General features: G+C 30.9%; 1 protein-coding gene and 1 long non-coding RNA gene across 2 annotated transcripts in view; both read right to left on the bottom strand.

Moving 5' to 3' along the window:
- LOC143196326 (ovochymase) overlaps window positions 1–15,743 on the bottom strand; it is a 47,396-nt gene that overhangs the window by 11,889 nt on the left and 19,764 nt on the right. The window contains exons 12-15 of the mRNA XM_076403991.1: window positions 13,856–14,021; window positions 13,576–13,800; window positions 2,618–2,689; window positions 2,452–2,560 (exon numbers count right to left, since the gene is read on the bottom strand). Of these exons, the coding sequence (XP_076260106.1) occupies window positions 2,452–2,560; window positions 2,618–2,689; window positions 13,576–13,800; window positions 13,856–14,021 (572 nt within the window). The remainder of the gene's footprint in view (window positions 1–2,451; window positions 2,561–2,617; window positions 2,690–13,575; window positions 13,801–13,855; window positions 14,022–15,743) is intronic.
- On the bottom strand, window positions 1,482–1,882 carry LOC143195601 (uncharacterized). Its single transcript, XR_013005564.1, has 2 exons — window positions 1,755–1,882; window positions 1,482–1,696 (listed from the first exon to the last, which is right to left on the bottom strand). It is a non-coding gene; the product is annotated as an uncharacterized LOC143195601 (long non-coding RNA).

Here is a 15,743-nt window from a genome sequence, read left to right as displayed (position 1 = left end):
TGCGAAGTTATCCAAGATTTCGCATTGAAACACGAAAGAAGATTACCAGATCATACTAACGTGGAAAACAACTGTTGGACAGCGCGCAGAATGTCAGGAGATAACCATATGAACTTACATAAAATGTATACCTTTAGTGCAAACTGTAGCTATAGCTAAGTTATTATATATTTTATAATTGAGGAATACATATTGATACATTTTCTCGCACTCGTCTTGCTTTTGAATTAATCCAAGTACAAATGAAATGTAGTAATAAATTAATTTATAATTAAGATTGTACTAAGCGTATCTAATAAAAATGTTATAAAAAAATTTATAGACAATACGGTTAATTAAATTTAATTTTCAATAAAATATGAGCTTAACTAATATCATCATCGACATCGATATCTTGATTCTTTCTCTGTGGTCTGCTGTTTATGAGCGGTTGATATAATGAAAGAGTTGCAGAAAATTCAAACTTCTAGCTATTTCGTTTATCTACATGCAAACAAATACTGATGAATGAATGAAATACATTAAACGAGATAGAGACAGAAGGTGTAGAAAATTATACGTTGACTGAGTAAACATACTTATCAATTGTCCATTGAGGTTGGGGGATATTTTTGTTTGAAGCCTATTTAAAATAGAGGGGTGTGAATAGTAAGCAAGAAATAAGTTAAATTTGAAATTCTGTAAACAAAGTCACTAAAGAAATGTATACATTTTTAAGTCCATCAGAACTGTTATCTTGATAATCCATATGGAAGGTTATGAAACGTAAAAAACGTAAATAAATAATCGAACGAAAATATTCCTGAGTTAATTTCCTATTTTACAGCAGATTAACTTTTCAAGTTGCTGTAAACAAAACAAAACACGCTCATATTAAAAAAATATAGGGAGGAAAAACCTAATATCTACACACCAGTTTGGGTATATTAACAAACATTCAACAATTACCTTGATTGGCATACGAAGGTGCGTAAAGAGGTACGTTCAACTATATTCTTAGATGTAGCACAAGCCCCTGATATGGTATAGCATGACGACCTTGCTTGTAAGCTACAGGAAATGTTAGTGAATCAACACATTGAACTATTAAAATTTTACATTACAGCTAGAATGTTTATAGTCAAACAAGAGCAAGCCTACTGTGCGTTAGAAGAAGCTAAAACAGGTTTATCACAAGGAAATGGAGCCAATTCTTTCTTTTCTTCACACATGTTATATAGCACAAATGAAAAATATCATGATGGCTACATTTGCTGATAATACTGCGATTTGTGCTGTCGGAGACAATAGGGAAGAAGTGAAAATTACAATCGGCACCGACTTAGTAGACAGTTAGTTAGTAGTTAGTAGTAGTTAAGATAATATTATAAAAAGATAAATAGGTTTAGGTACGGATTAAGCTAAATTGTCGGTATATAGTAGAACATAAAATACGTGTACTAAATATGTTAAATAAGATTTTTGCTTATTTTATTTTTCTCTTTTCAGTGTTAGATATTTACTCAATACATTACGCAGTTATTTTATTTAATATTACAATGGGTAGTCCAAGTAAAACTGCAGTCCATATGAGGAAAAATAGGGATAAAAAACAATGATGGTGATTTGACAAATATTCTAACTAAATTAGAAACAAAAATATATTATTGCTCGCGCCGGAAATCGAACCCGCGACCTCCGTTTTGGAGATAAACGCCTTATCCATTACACCGTAGAAGCAGTTGTCTACAATATTTTTACGAGGTCTTATAAACAATTTGCACTGAAGGACTTCCGATTTTCCGTCACATCAGCTCGGCAATAAAATTATATACAAATATCTGATGATTCTAGATAAAAAATAAGTTAAAACTTTGTACGTGCGTGTAAATTTGAACGTTTTTCTCTATTAAACCCCGCCCCCTGTCCTCCAAGAGATCCTGATTTGATTCTAATGGGATCATCTCGGAAGTGCACTCCTTTGAATAAAAAAAATATTTTGAAAATCGGCTCACAATCGACGAAGAAATTGGCCAGCATATATTAAAAAAATATATACAGCCGAACATAGAACCTCCTCCTTTCTCGAAGTTGGTTAAAAGAAAACAGCAGTGTTAATATATAAACATTATTATATCAGGTAATGCGAAGGTATGGCTGATGGGCCTTCTGCTTCTTTATCTAGACTTACCTAGTTATTGTACAGCTAAATTATAGATTAATCGGCAACAATAAATGTAATAAATAAATTTAAAAAATATTAACGAATGTTTTGAAAAAGTTATGGGCAACAATGGTAAGTTTCTAATTAGAATGTCAGATGGCACCTGACATTGTTATAATAAACAAAATAAACATAAATAAAGTGACTCGTTGAATTAATTATTCATTAGATTGTACCAGTAATTGTTAATATAAAAATAATTTAAATTTAAAATAGTTAATACGTTATTATTTTATGTTTACACTTACCCTTTTTCATTACTTTTTGTATCTTCTCTTTTGATCCGTGTCGAGCTGTGATTGTAAGTTACCGGGATAGCTGGAGATAATACTCCGTATATATTCGATATGAATGAATCTGATAACGTAAATAAATAATTATAAATGATCCACCATCGAAAAAAAATGCACTCACATACTACTAAAAGCGTTAGCGATCGATATAATAGAACTGTGGTCATATTTTTTACCGCATCTGCTGCAGATGCTTACTTCTCAGTTAATGTTTTTCAGAAATTCTCAAAAGAATGTGCATTGAAATCCTATGAGCCTGCTACTTATTGCTTTTGTCTCGGTCAGATAAATATTATGTTTACTTGAAATTTCATTTGCATACTGGAAATTCCATTGAGCTGGTTATACTGAGTGTTTTCAACATGAATATAGTATTGTTTAGGCGAAATAATGAATATTTATTTCAAAAGTTGGCATTATGATACAGAATAGTAATACACTGTTTTCTTGTTATTTCTGATTGTAGTCATTGTTTTTTAATACATTTTATTACAATATATGTGTATTCGCAGATTTCCCCGTCAATTTTGGGCCGCTTTTCAATATTCTTCTTTTATTCGAAGGTGGTCCCTTTTATTCGAAGGAGAAAGGAAGAAAAAAGTTTTCACATATTTTTTTATCGAAAATAATCAGATATTTGGGTATAATGTTACTGCTGAGCTGATGTGACGGAAAATCGGAAGTAGTTTAATGCAAAACCAGTTTGCTTTTTAATCACGAACCATAGCATATAACACCTATATTGTAGACGACTGTTTCTATGGTGTAAAGGTTAAAGCGTTTAGCTCCTAAATAGAAGTTGCTTGTTCGATTCCCAGCGTCGACAATTACTTTTTCTTGTTGTTTAATTAAAAAAATTGTTAAATCACCTAGGTTAGATAGCGGACCCAGGGGCCTGAGGCGCTCCTTATTTTCAATCATTGTCTCTTTATTTCTATTTTTTCTCGTACGGGCTGCACCTTTAGTTGGCTTACCAAATGTAATGTTAAATAAAATAACTGCCTGGTTTATTGAGTAAATATCTAACACTAGAAAGCGTTAAATAAAATATTTGTAATAAAAAAATTGAATCCACTTCAAAAAATAAATAAGGAACTGACTAAAAATTAAAAGTAGTGAAACTTATTAAAACAGTAATTATTGCCAACTGATCTTTGAAGTCGCTACCGAAACCAAACAATACAAAAATTAATAATATAATTTTGTGACATATAGAAAAAATTTAATTACCTACAAAACAAATCTAAATTAATATAATTCTTTAGGTTCGGCACCGACGTCAAAGTAGTCAGTTTGTAATAGTTAATATAATATTATAAATAGACAAATAGGTTTAGGTAGGTATTAAGTTAAATTATGTGTGTATATAATACAGACAAAATTAGAATATATGTACGTGTAGTGGATAGGTTAAATAAGGTTTTTGTTTATTATCACTAAGTAATTACGACAATTATTATCTATATACATATTTTATTTTAAAACGTTTTTTTTTTGTATTAAAACGTGTGTGATTATTTTGTTCTCTTTAGTGAGTTCCTTCTCTTCTTATCAATTTTTTTAAGTCGGTTCAATTTTTTTGTTTAAAGTATATTATGTATTATATTGATTATATAACCAGCTTTTGTTTCAGCTTATATTTAGCGACAAGGTACATTTTTGGATGAACTGGTTGTTTGATAAATGGAAGTTGAATGTTAATAAGAATAACTGCTATATATGAAATGACGTTGACACATAAAGTTCGCCGGGTAGTAATCTATTCACAGAAGTTATTGCTTGGTGGAAATTTAGGACTCACCTCATCAGTGATCCGTATTTTCCCAGTTAGTCAATGGCGAAAATCGATTTTGGCTCAAATTGAACGATATTGACTTAGAAAACATGACTGACACCACATGTCGTCTATACGATGATGCTAGTACAACATAACACATATCATGGTTGATATTCTTAATAATTTGAAAATATGATTATCTCTCGTAATTGTCGTGAATTGGTCATCAATATCATGTGACACTACTAGATTATTTCTTGTGGTTGTTTCTAAAATCTCAGGTCTATTCTGTTCCTTCTCTATCTTACGAGCTTCTTTATAAGTTATATTGTATATTATATTGTATATTATATTTTATATTACCAAGATATAATTAATGCATGCACATAATTAAATTGAAATATTTAATATTATGTTATTCACAGATACCGCAAAGTTAACCGAACAAAAAGTTTACTATTGGAATCAGAAGTTTCAGAAGTTAGTACACAAATACTATATTTTTTTCAAGGGAGCAAACTGAGAAATTTGAAAAGTGAAAATTACAAGTTATTAAACAAAAAAACTTTTAGAAACAATTTTACTATGAATGTTATATATTAAAATTTTTATTTAATGTTGAATGAAGAAGATATGGTTAGATATACAGAGTATACACAAAATAATATAAACACCTTTCATGTACTGTAACATCTTGTTGCATGCTATTCCAAGCTGATACTGCATCTATACGCAAAGTCAAAAAGTTTCATACTTGGTCTTAGGAGCATCAGATATCATCAACAGTCTTGTTTGGCCAGAGCAATCACCAGATGTCAACATAATCGAAACGTTATGGAGAGTTTTAGAGCAGAGTGTGCGGAGTAGATTTCCATCACCAACGCGATTGAAACGAGTAACGGATGATTTGGCACAAGAAAGGAGCAACATTCAGAGACTATTCAGATACTCTACAATTCTATTGGTTAATCTAATGGTGACTCAACAATTTAGTAATAAATAAATATCTTAAACAATAAAGAGTTTAGTATATTCTAATTTAAAATTATATTATTGGGTTAATGAAAAAAAATCATTCAAGTTTTGAATATATATGTTTCATTTAAATGTCAACTAGTTTTTAGATACGATTGTTAAAAATTAAAATACTTCCTTTAATTTCTTGTTGCTAAGACGCACAAAACTTGGTAGCAGCTTTATATATAGGAGATCGTCTTTTATCTTTCTTTATTCTATGATTTTATCCAGGCATGATCACAAGAATTAAACCATTTTTGCAATCTAAAATAACTATCGGTTTTTCTGGGTATAACTAAAGCCCTTAATATTTTGCAGATGAATGTCTCAGTAAGAGACTTTACGGTTCGGAAGAAACTACCTAAATGCCTAATTCAGAATAAAATATATCTATGCTGTAGCAATACTTTTATGTTTTTATTGAAGGAATATTGTGCACCTTAACACACTTACTAAACAATCGTTGATTTTAATGAATTAGTGAAGAAAATGAAAAGTTCTGATAATGGTATCTTGTTTTTTAAATATGTTGTTTGAGGGTGTATGCTGCACATATAGTATTACAGATTATACCATCTAATGTAAATAGTTTAAAATTAATTAAGCCGTAGTCAATTATATTTATTCATATGTTGCATGAGACGGTTTCTTGAAGATTTATTATTTATTACATCAAATTCCGGTTGTTAGATTAATTATTGCATTATATCCTCGACCTTGATCTTCCATTATATATATGGGTTATTCTAAGTGAAGAGATACTTTCAACGTCCACAGCAAAAAGCAATATTTTTTTGAAATAACATTATTACTCAATATTCATTACCTTCTTTATGACCACTTAAATTATTTGCTTAAATGTACTTAATTTAGTCACAATAGTTCTTTAAACATTATTTAACGTATATTGCGTGGCCTGTTCCCTAACGGTGAGTACAGAGTTGAACGAAGCGAACATTCCGGGTCTGCGCGAAAATATTTTTCCTAAAAAGCAATGTTTATTGGTAAAATAATATGTACCGTCTAATCGTTTTTAAAAGAGTATTAAATTATTAAGTATAACCGGAAAGAAAATACGAATAATATTGAAATTCAACTCGTTTCAAGTTTATGGTAAGAAAAAAGATATTTATACGGCTTTAGTATTCTATTTATAGATTCGTGAAGAGATTTCAAACATTTGCAATTCTATTATTATTAATGACTATTGTAATTCTATAATAATTCAACAGAAGATATATTTAGTCCCAAGAGAAAAGATATATGTAAAGAAGGAATATGTGTAAATTTCATTATGAGGTAGATGTAATAAAACCTTAAATTAAGAATATTATCCTTATTTGGTGGCACAAAATGTATAAATAGAGTCATCAGACAATTTCATCCGTCAATGATATAGACAGAAATTATTAAACAGGTATGAATTTGTATTTACTGCGTGATATATTTTGTATATATTTAATTAATATTTTGAAGGCGAAATATTTTTTAATTGGGTTTAAATTATTTCAGACGCAATGGCTAAGTATGAAAAGTTAGTATGATTATTAGCATGAAATGTTATTAGTATGAAAAAACAAAAGCTGATCAATGCAAGATGATTTGGATGGAAGAGCCACAGTCCTTATAAAAGGATATTATGCTAGTATATTTTCAAATTATAAAATAAGAAATAAACTTGCTAACAAGCACATATCTTGGAAAAAATGAAAGAGTAACATCTTGAAACAAGGATATATCTGATGTCTAAAGAATAACAAAGGTAAGTGACGCTTTTCTCTAAAACTACTGTGTTTAAAGAGTTTTACTTTATATTTTATGTCGATGATATGGTTCTTTTTGGAAAGAAGCTAAAAAGCGATTGTTGAGTATAGTGTGTTTAATGGGTGGTTATTTTTACATGTTGATGTGTTCGTTACATTTTAAAATGTTTGCATTGTTCTATGAATTAAATAAAATTAGTTGGAAAACTTAATATTTTCATATTGTTAATAAATATTTTATATGAGATTATTATTAAATACCTTTCCTCTCGCCAGTTGTGAAATACTTTTTCCATATTATTTTACAAATTTTTTACTATGGAAAGTATTAATACATTTTAGTAATTCTTTTCAATGAAAGATAAAAAAAACAATTCATAATTTTGGCAGGTTTTTTTGTTAATTACCATTTGCAAAATAGAAATGAAAATTAAATATTATTTCAGATATCATAATAAGATTCCTGCAAGTAAAATATAAATATTGTAATTTTTCGTGTTTTTAATTAGGTTTTTATATAATAATATGTATTATTATTAATCATTAATAGACATTTTCATTCAAAGACATCTTTATAGTAATAATTAAATTACAAGGAAAATCAGGATTATTTTCTCGAAACCAAAACATATGTCATTCATAATCCTGCCAATTTTTCCCACGTTCGCTCAAATTTGTTGGCCAGATCCGCGGCTCCTGGAACAGCGTTCTATTCGTCGCCAAGCGCTGAAAGTCATTGTGGCGAACATTGGAACTATGCAAAGTGCATTGATTGATTGTTGCATGCGCGTTGATTTTAGCGAAAATGATCAAACAAAATCATTTTCGTTTCGGAGGGTCAACACAGCAAATAGGTATGCGCACAACGGTAGCGTACACCAGTGAAGTTGGAGAACTTTAACAGAAAATTTTTCACACTAACCTCCAGCAATTTAGTCTCATTTACCAGGAGGTTCAATCGACACTTGACAGTTGTTCGGCTACTGTTTGTAATATACATTTTTTAAACGATAGTCCAGTTATACCGTAATGAAATTATGTTTAAAGTATTGGCAATAATGTTACAAGAGTTTTACCTTAATTTGGTTAATGGTCATTAATGGTTAATGTCACGTGGAATTATTACGGAGTCGGACGACCGAGAGGGGACACCAGATGGGGGGTTGGTGCAACTTGTAAAAGGACCGCATATTTACTAGTTACTAGGCAACTAGTTTCAATATTTCGTCGTTCGTTGGAAGACTTACCACAGGCAGTTCAGACGAGAAAACCATAGTTTTAACCGTTGATGATGCATCTCGGATTAACAGAAACTATGAAAACAAAAGACAAGTTGACGGAACTGTATTTCTTCCCAATCGTTTGGTAATGAAAAGTTTGAGCTGTCTCTGCGACCTTGATAACTGTTGCAATTTTAAATTGGGTTATCTGGCATAATTTAAAGTTTATTATGTTTTTTATTATAGTTCTGCAAATAATCTTATTTTCGATACCTAATGATATTACAGTGTTTAGTGGTGTAGTAATTTAAACTTATCAATAGTTTGTTGATTATTAAAACTTAAACGAAATTACTTTTAATTAAATGCCTTTTTAAGAAGTTTAATGAATGCTAGTTCTTGAGATAGTTATTTTAGCATTTTTTAATATACAGACAGTTATTATATATTAGTTATGACATGTTATATATCGGATACATTTCTGATTTTATATTGAAAATACTCTTAAAACTTTCGGCAACCATCTCGATGTAAACCTGAAGTTAATGTAACGTAGACAACTAGCAATTCTTATTTAGAGTTGAAAAACGTTATTTGCAATCAGACAATGAAATATACAAACATATCTAAGAGTCTCAATGCCCTTTTCAAATTACAAAACGCACCGATAAAAAATGCTGTGGTGATATAAGGAGTGGCATTAGTAAAATTCTTAATAAGGGATTTTTTCTCCACTACGTTCATTTTGGTGTGAAACTTCGCTTATGTTTCTCGCCCCAAAGGACGTTAAATCATTAGATTACTTTGCGTCTTTGTTGGTGTGATAGCCTTTAAACATGTAATTTGAGGCTCCATTCAAGACTGTTGTCCATCAATACAAGATACGCTCGTAGGAAGAACTTGTTCAGTATGCTCTAAGTACTTTGTGCCGAGAATGGCAGAGTACCTTCACGGCTGTATTTCAAATATTAAGATTTAGCCCTATATTTAAGGCGAAGAAAACAAATTTTGTTCTGTGTGAATGGGTGGACTTTGACGACGTTCCAATTCTGAACAACGAACTAGAAGCGATACCAATTATCCGAGATGTTCTAGTGGCTCCACATCCACTTTCTAAACGGATTTTGATGAATGATCCAGTGAATCAAAATTGTACGTAAAGATGACTGATAAAGAATAAAATCTTATTACCTTTAGGGTAAATTATGTGGCTCAGTGAATGGAAGTACGATGAAATGAAACAGTTATGGTTTACATGATGTGACCGCTATTTATTGATGTAATATAAAATGTGGAAAATACAAATAGATAAAAGAAAGCGGCGCTGGGTTTACCTGATGACGAAGCTTGGGCGGTCAATGGTAGTATGTCTGAACTGACCGATAAATGTCTCTGGCGCTGTTGGCATCCCGCCCGTGTTCAACATCTGGATTATATTTTTGGGTATTTTGTAGATCGTTATTCCACAATGTAAAATTTGATATGCTTCAAGGTCGCTACATACCAAAAGTTTATTATTACCAAAAAATAAGTTACTAGTTCCTTTGTAACATACGTATAAATGGACGTTGCTAAAAATTATTTCTTTGACAAATAAAAATTAAAAAACCAAAAATGTATCTTGTGTCTTTCAAATTCTTACGCAATAAATATTATACAGGAGATCGGAGGTGTAGATATTCTTATTTTCCCTTACACAGGGGGTGAAGTGGTTCTCTTCAAAATTGTTGTAGTAAATCAATGGCTCCCTTGTTATAACTGAAAATTATTTACTGTGGAAAAAAACAAATTAAATTAAAAGCTTACTTTAAATTCAATTTAAATTATATCAGATTTGCTTACGAATGTATTAAATTTTAATTAGATTTCCGGAGATATTAAGAAACACCACAACCAAGCTATTTTTATTTGGAATTTGTTGAAAAAATCCAAACAGAAGATAAAGTGTTTTATCTTAATAAGAATTATGGAAATTTTCCTAACGGAAACTAATAATCTAGTTATCTCTAGATCTAAATTTGCGGTCTTCGGTATATATATATATATATATATATATATATATATATATGTATGTATATATATATATATATATATATATAAATATAAATATATATAGCTCGCTACTGATACTACATTCGCGGTCATGTGTAAGTGATTCCTTCCATAAAGGCTTCTATAGTATTTTAAGGGAAAATAGTAGATCTTGTATTTTAAACCTGTAATTATTAGAAATATCAGTAGTTAGGGATTTAGAGATATAATAAGGCTTTTGTCATTTGAGTTCATTCAATTAACAGGAATAAACTAAATTATATGAAGTATTATCTGTCAGTGACAATTGGCTCTATAGTAACTTCATATGCAAACACAGCAACATATTTGACAAGTCAGATGGAAAGAGCCTATTAAAGAGAAACCGGCAGAACTTTACATAAGTCCTAACAAATGTGGTGGTGGTTTGAACAATATCTCACCATACAACAAATTGTGTAGTATATGACTTATAGTGTGCAATTATCAATGGTCAAACATATCAAAATAAAGTTCTAAGAAATCTTATCGACTCTCCATAGCATATTAGAAACGAGGATATCTGCAAATACCTAAGATTACATAAGACAAGAGAAACATTTCTTAAACTAGTGTTTACCATTTACTTTTAAAACTTGAAGAAATAAAAGATTTGGGTTTAAAGAACAATGGTGAAAAATAGTTGTATTATGTGTTCTTTAAAACAAATCATTATGATATGGAAAGGTCTTGTATTTATATATAAAGTCAGATATAGATTTTGGCTTCTTTGAATTTGTAAATTACTTGAAGAACCTTTTACTTCTTCAGTTCTTCTACATTGGAGCTAGACATTAACCACAAAACTACTTTTGACCCATTTACAAAAAGCTCGATGTACGGATTTTTTATGGGCTGAGAGCGGCAGACATATTATTTATTTTATATATTTATAGCTGAATGGAGTCAGAAATGAAGCCATTTCTGAAAAATGTCATATTTGGTGATAAAAACTGAATCACGTATGACAGTTGGATGCGTCAGAATACGAGGACTAAACGGCCTTTCCGGTAATGATACCTAAAAAGTCTATATAAGCTAGTTCCAATTGGTAGGCTGGTTTGCTGTGAATAACCTGAAGAAACAATTTTAGAGCACAGAATAGACGTGTGCCTTGAATCTGCAGAAATTCTATTGATTTTACAGCCGCTTAACACAAATTCTCGCTCTAGTTTGGTAAAAAACGCATTTCATGCACTTACAAAATATCCGCAGATCACAAACATGCTATGAAGAAAATCGATAGAAGAAATAGAAATAACTTGCTACACAACAATGCTATTGATAAACATTTGCTTTTAATAGATTAAAGACGACAAATTACGGTGAATTAACGTCCATAGTACTTTTCAATAATAAGCAATAATTTGTTGTTTATTGAGAGCTTTAGAAATGTTGTGTAGTTATAATATTAGACGTTTACTTTGTTCAGCAATATATATTGGCAAAATTGCCAACTATTAATATGTTAAATAACCTAACCTAACTAATTTAGTTTATTACAAAATTAGTGAATATTTCACAATTGTTACGTATTAAATCTTTAGGGCGAGTTCCTACTAAGACTGATTGAATAACCGACCCAGATTCTTCATGATATGTCGAATAATTAAAAAAACTGGAAGAATGATATACTTCTAAACTGGCATTCGCTTACACTACATGCGCCACTGCTCTATCCTACACATTTTATTACTCAAAAAATAAGTAACTTCTGAACGGAGGTCTGGGATCTTGTTCTGGTTTTGGATACATTTTGCACTAGGCAGATCAATTTTGAACAGGTAATTTAGAAAATTGATAATTATATTATTTAATGTTTAGATTTTAGGATTCAGATGTTGATACCAAATTTTTCTTACACTTAAATTCACACTCATATGGTTTTCCTTACCTGGATTATTAACAGAACTGCCACAAAAAGAAATTATCATTTTGACATATATATTCAATGCCTGTTTGAGATTGAAGCATGTTCCGAAATGTTTTAAGGTGGCACTAATAATTAAGCTTAATAATCGACAGAACAAGTCGGATATTACAGGCCCATTTTACTACTTGCAATATAAACATTATTTGACTGTTAATAAACGTCAGTCGCCCAAGTATACAGAGTAAAAGCGGTGATTGAAAAGGCGTTTGGAGAAAAGAAATACTGTCCTGCAATATTTCTGGACTTCTCACAGTCTTCTGACTGGGTGTGGTCTTTGGGACTAATCTACAAGATGATCTAAAAATCTGCAAATTGTTACCGAAGAACTATTATCAACTGCTGCGGTCATATCTTTTCAAGTTTCGCATGAAGAGGAGTTCTTAATGCCTAAACCTATTTCGGCTGGTGTTCCACAAGGTAGTATCTTGGGACTACCCTTGTATCTGCTCTATATTTCTGATATATAAGAAATAGAACCTTTGTAGACGACACATTTGTTATGGCAAAATATACAATTCTGTAAAAGAAATCCAAGTGGCAGTCAACAAGATCTGCAAATATAATAAAGACTGAAAAATACAGCTTATTAACTCCAAATATGATCTGTTAATTATATTAATTTAGTGTTGCGGCGAAATGATAAAAAACTAATTATATCACTCTGCGGATGTCCGATTCCCGAAACAAAATCAACTAAATGCCTCGGTATCCATCTTGATAGCAGGTTAAATTGGAAATATTAAATTACACAAAAACCAGAGCAGATCATACTCAAAATCAAACAACTGAACTGGTTAGTCGGAACATTCAATTTGATCTAAAATCAAAGAGATTGGTTTATTAGTCAACGATAAAGCCAATTTGAACCTATGAGGTAAATATAGGGTTGCGTTAAAACATCAATCAACTACTAATACAACGACGCCAAAATAAAGTTCTTTTAATTATCAACGTTTGTCGTTACGTAACCAACGAAGAACTGAACGATGGCCTCGAATTCAAATCTATTTAGGAACTTATCCAAGATTTCGCCTTAAGAACTTGTATAGTGTCACTCTTAACTTAGCTGAAGTACTAAGTATATCTAATGTAAGATTAAAATGTAAGGTAAGAATTCATGAAGATTTTTAAAATTATTAATCAAAATATCTTCAATATCTATTCAATTTTTCAATAATAAATGCTTATTTAAACTAAACTGATAGAAACTGAATACTATAAGGGCTTAAATAAAAGACATATTTTATCATTTATTCGAAATAGAGTTAAACCTTTAATTGTTATCTAAGAAAAATCCTTAGCTAGAAGCATCGTTTCTAGAAAGAATGTATATCTTAGATTGAAGCCAGGTAAAGTAGGTGTCAACTTTAGTGAACAATGCACTTTTTTGTATGTCGCAGTGCGTTAGACTGTCTTTTTTGAACGAAGGCCCGACACTCACGACTCCGTGTACGTAGAACCGATGGGATAAGGGATGTCGAAATACCAAAGCGCCGCCTGAGTCTCCTTTGCAAACACTGGTGTCTGAAACAGAGCGGACACTTAGGAACATATAAGGAGAAATGTTTGATCTATTTACTTTTATTGAAATAACCCGCACACATCTTATCACTGGTGAAATATTTCAGTGCCCATTCCTGACTGAACTCCTTTTCACAAGTGTCATAATCCTTGTAAGGTATTTCTAGTTCTTTTAGAGAATCCGCGACTGTTGACACTGCAGTGGTATAACCCCAGCCTGTCACCTGTAAAAAATAGCGTTCGGTACTAAATAATAATTTTCGATATAACATAGGGGGGATCTGGTTTCCTTTTAATAATACCAAATAAATGGTTTCTTAAGATAATTTTACAATCCATTATCGATTTGATGAATAGTCGATTGATATTTTAAGCTGGAGTAGATCAATAATAGTTCAAAATGGCAAAATGGCGTCAAAAGACGTAAAAGAATAGTTGTTGCGCAGTTCGTGTAGTATTATTCATCTCAATCTTAGCATATTTGTCAGCGCTGCTGTCTGCGAAATTGAAATTACTTAAGAGACTTTAAAAATATATTAGACTATTAAAATTTCTTAAATCACTTATTAAAACATCAGATTTCGAGTTGGTCACTCAATAATCGACAAAGTGTACAGCAGTTATTGGAAAGGCGTTTGAAGAAAATGAATACTGCCCTGCAATATTCCTGAAATCTTGAGACACTCAAGATGGGCAAATTGTTACCGCTGAATTATGGTCAATTTCTCTACACGTGCCTTTTCGAAGGAAAATTTAGAGTTCGCATGAAGAGACATTCTCAACATTTAAATATACGTCAGGTAGTCAACGCAAGGTAGTGTCTTGGAACTACTCAGTAACAACACAATAAACAGTATTTTGAACATTTTATGATGACACAGTCATTATACCAAAGGACCTATCTCTGCCCCTGCAGAGTTCTCCAAACGACATGTTAAAATTCCATGATGGATTTGGTATATGGCTTTAAAAATGGTTTTAGTGAAACGACTCTTGTTATTTACAAACGATACACCAATACACTAATGCCTCTCAGTACTTTGATGGATAAAGTTGTTGTTCATTGGTTAGGTTTAGGAGCTGTCTTTTATCCTGAAGCTATATTTTAATTGCCATTATACAATGAAAATAACAAAACATATACTTATTGCTTATTGGGCAGATTGTTGAAATTTAGGACAACAACAAAAATTATATTTATAAAAATGTTTCTTTGTTAAGGTCGGTGTTGGCAACACAAAAATATTAAGTTAACACTTTCAGTTTGGTAAAAAATGGAGCACTACGTAAAAGACGTCGTTAAGTTTTATGAATTAGTGACCATGCACAGTGAAGAGAGTTCGTTAAATTGATTATTGAACATCAATAAATTGAAGCTGATTTTTCATGTAATCATGAAGTTCATTTTCGTATTGATGTCTTCGTTAATTGTGAAAATGTACACATTTCTGGTTGAAAGAAACTATACGTGATTATCGAAAATGATTTACGTCTATGAACATGAAGCTAGTCAAGCAATGAGTTTATTATAGCATTCTCGTTTTTCGCAATGCCTTTTCAATAGCGAGATTTACAAAGTATAAATAATTTTATTTGAATTCTAACCATCAGATTTGAAAAGTACATGTCCTAATATGGGCACCTGCCCACTCGCCCGGTGGAGCTAAGACTTTTATTTTCTTTCTGGTATATGGACTAAGAATTTGTACACTGGGTTTCATGTTATGATATTATTATATGGGAAATATTTCGAGATTGATATAATTTCAGGTTAGAATTTATTTTCGGACGGATATATGTAGTGTTGGAAACTATCTACTAAAATTGATTATCGGCTGTTGATTTTTTTATAGATTGATTATTATTGATGTTTGGTAGTTTGCTTGTAAATAACAATATATTGTATATTAATATTATAGCATTTTGGTACGATATTTTTTAAGATT

The sequence above is a fragment of the Rhynchophorus ferrugineus genome, unplaced genomic scaffold, assembly GCF_030347505.1.
Source record: "Rhynchophorus ferrugineus isolate W39M unplaced genomic scaffold, kcgeb_rfMv2 rfM4, whole genome shotgun sequence".
In the NCBI taxonomy this organism is placed as follows: domain Eukaryota; kingdom Metazoa; phylum Arthropoda; class Insecta; order Coleoptera; family Curculionidae; genus Rhynchophorus; species Rhynchophorus ferrugineus.
The sequence above is the reverse complement of the archived record's forward strand: the minus strand, read 5'-3'. Positions and strand labels throughout refer to the sequence as shown.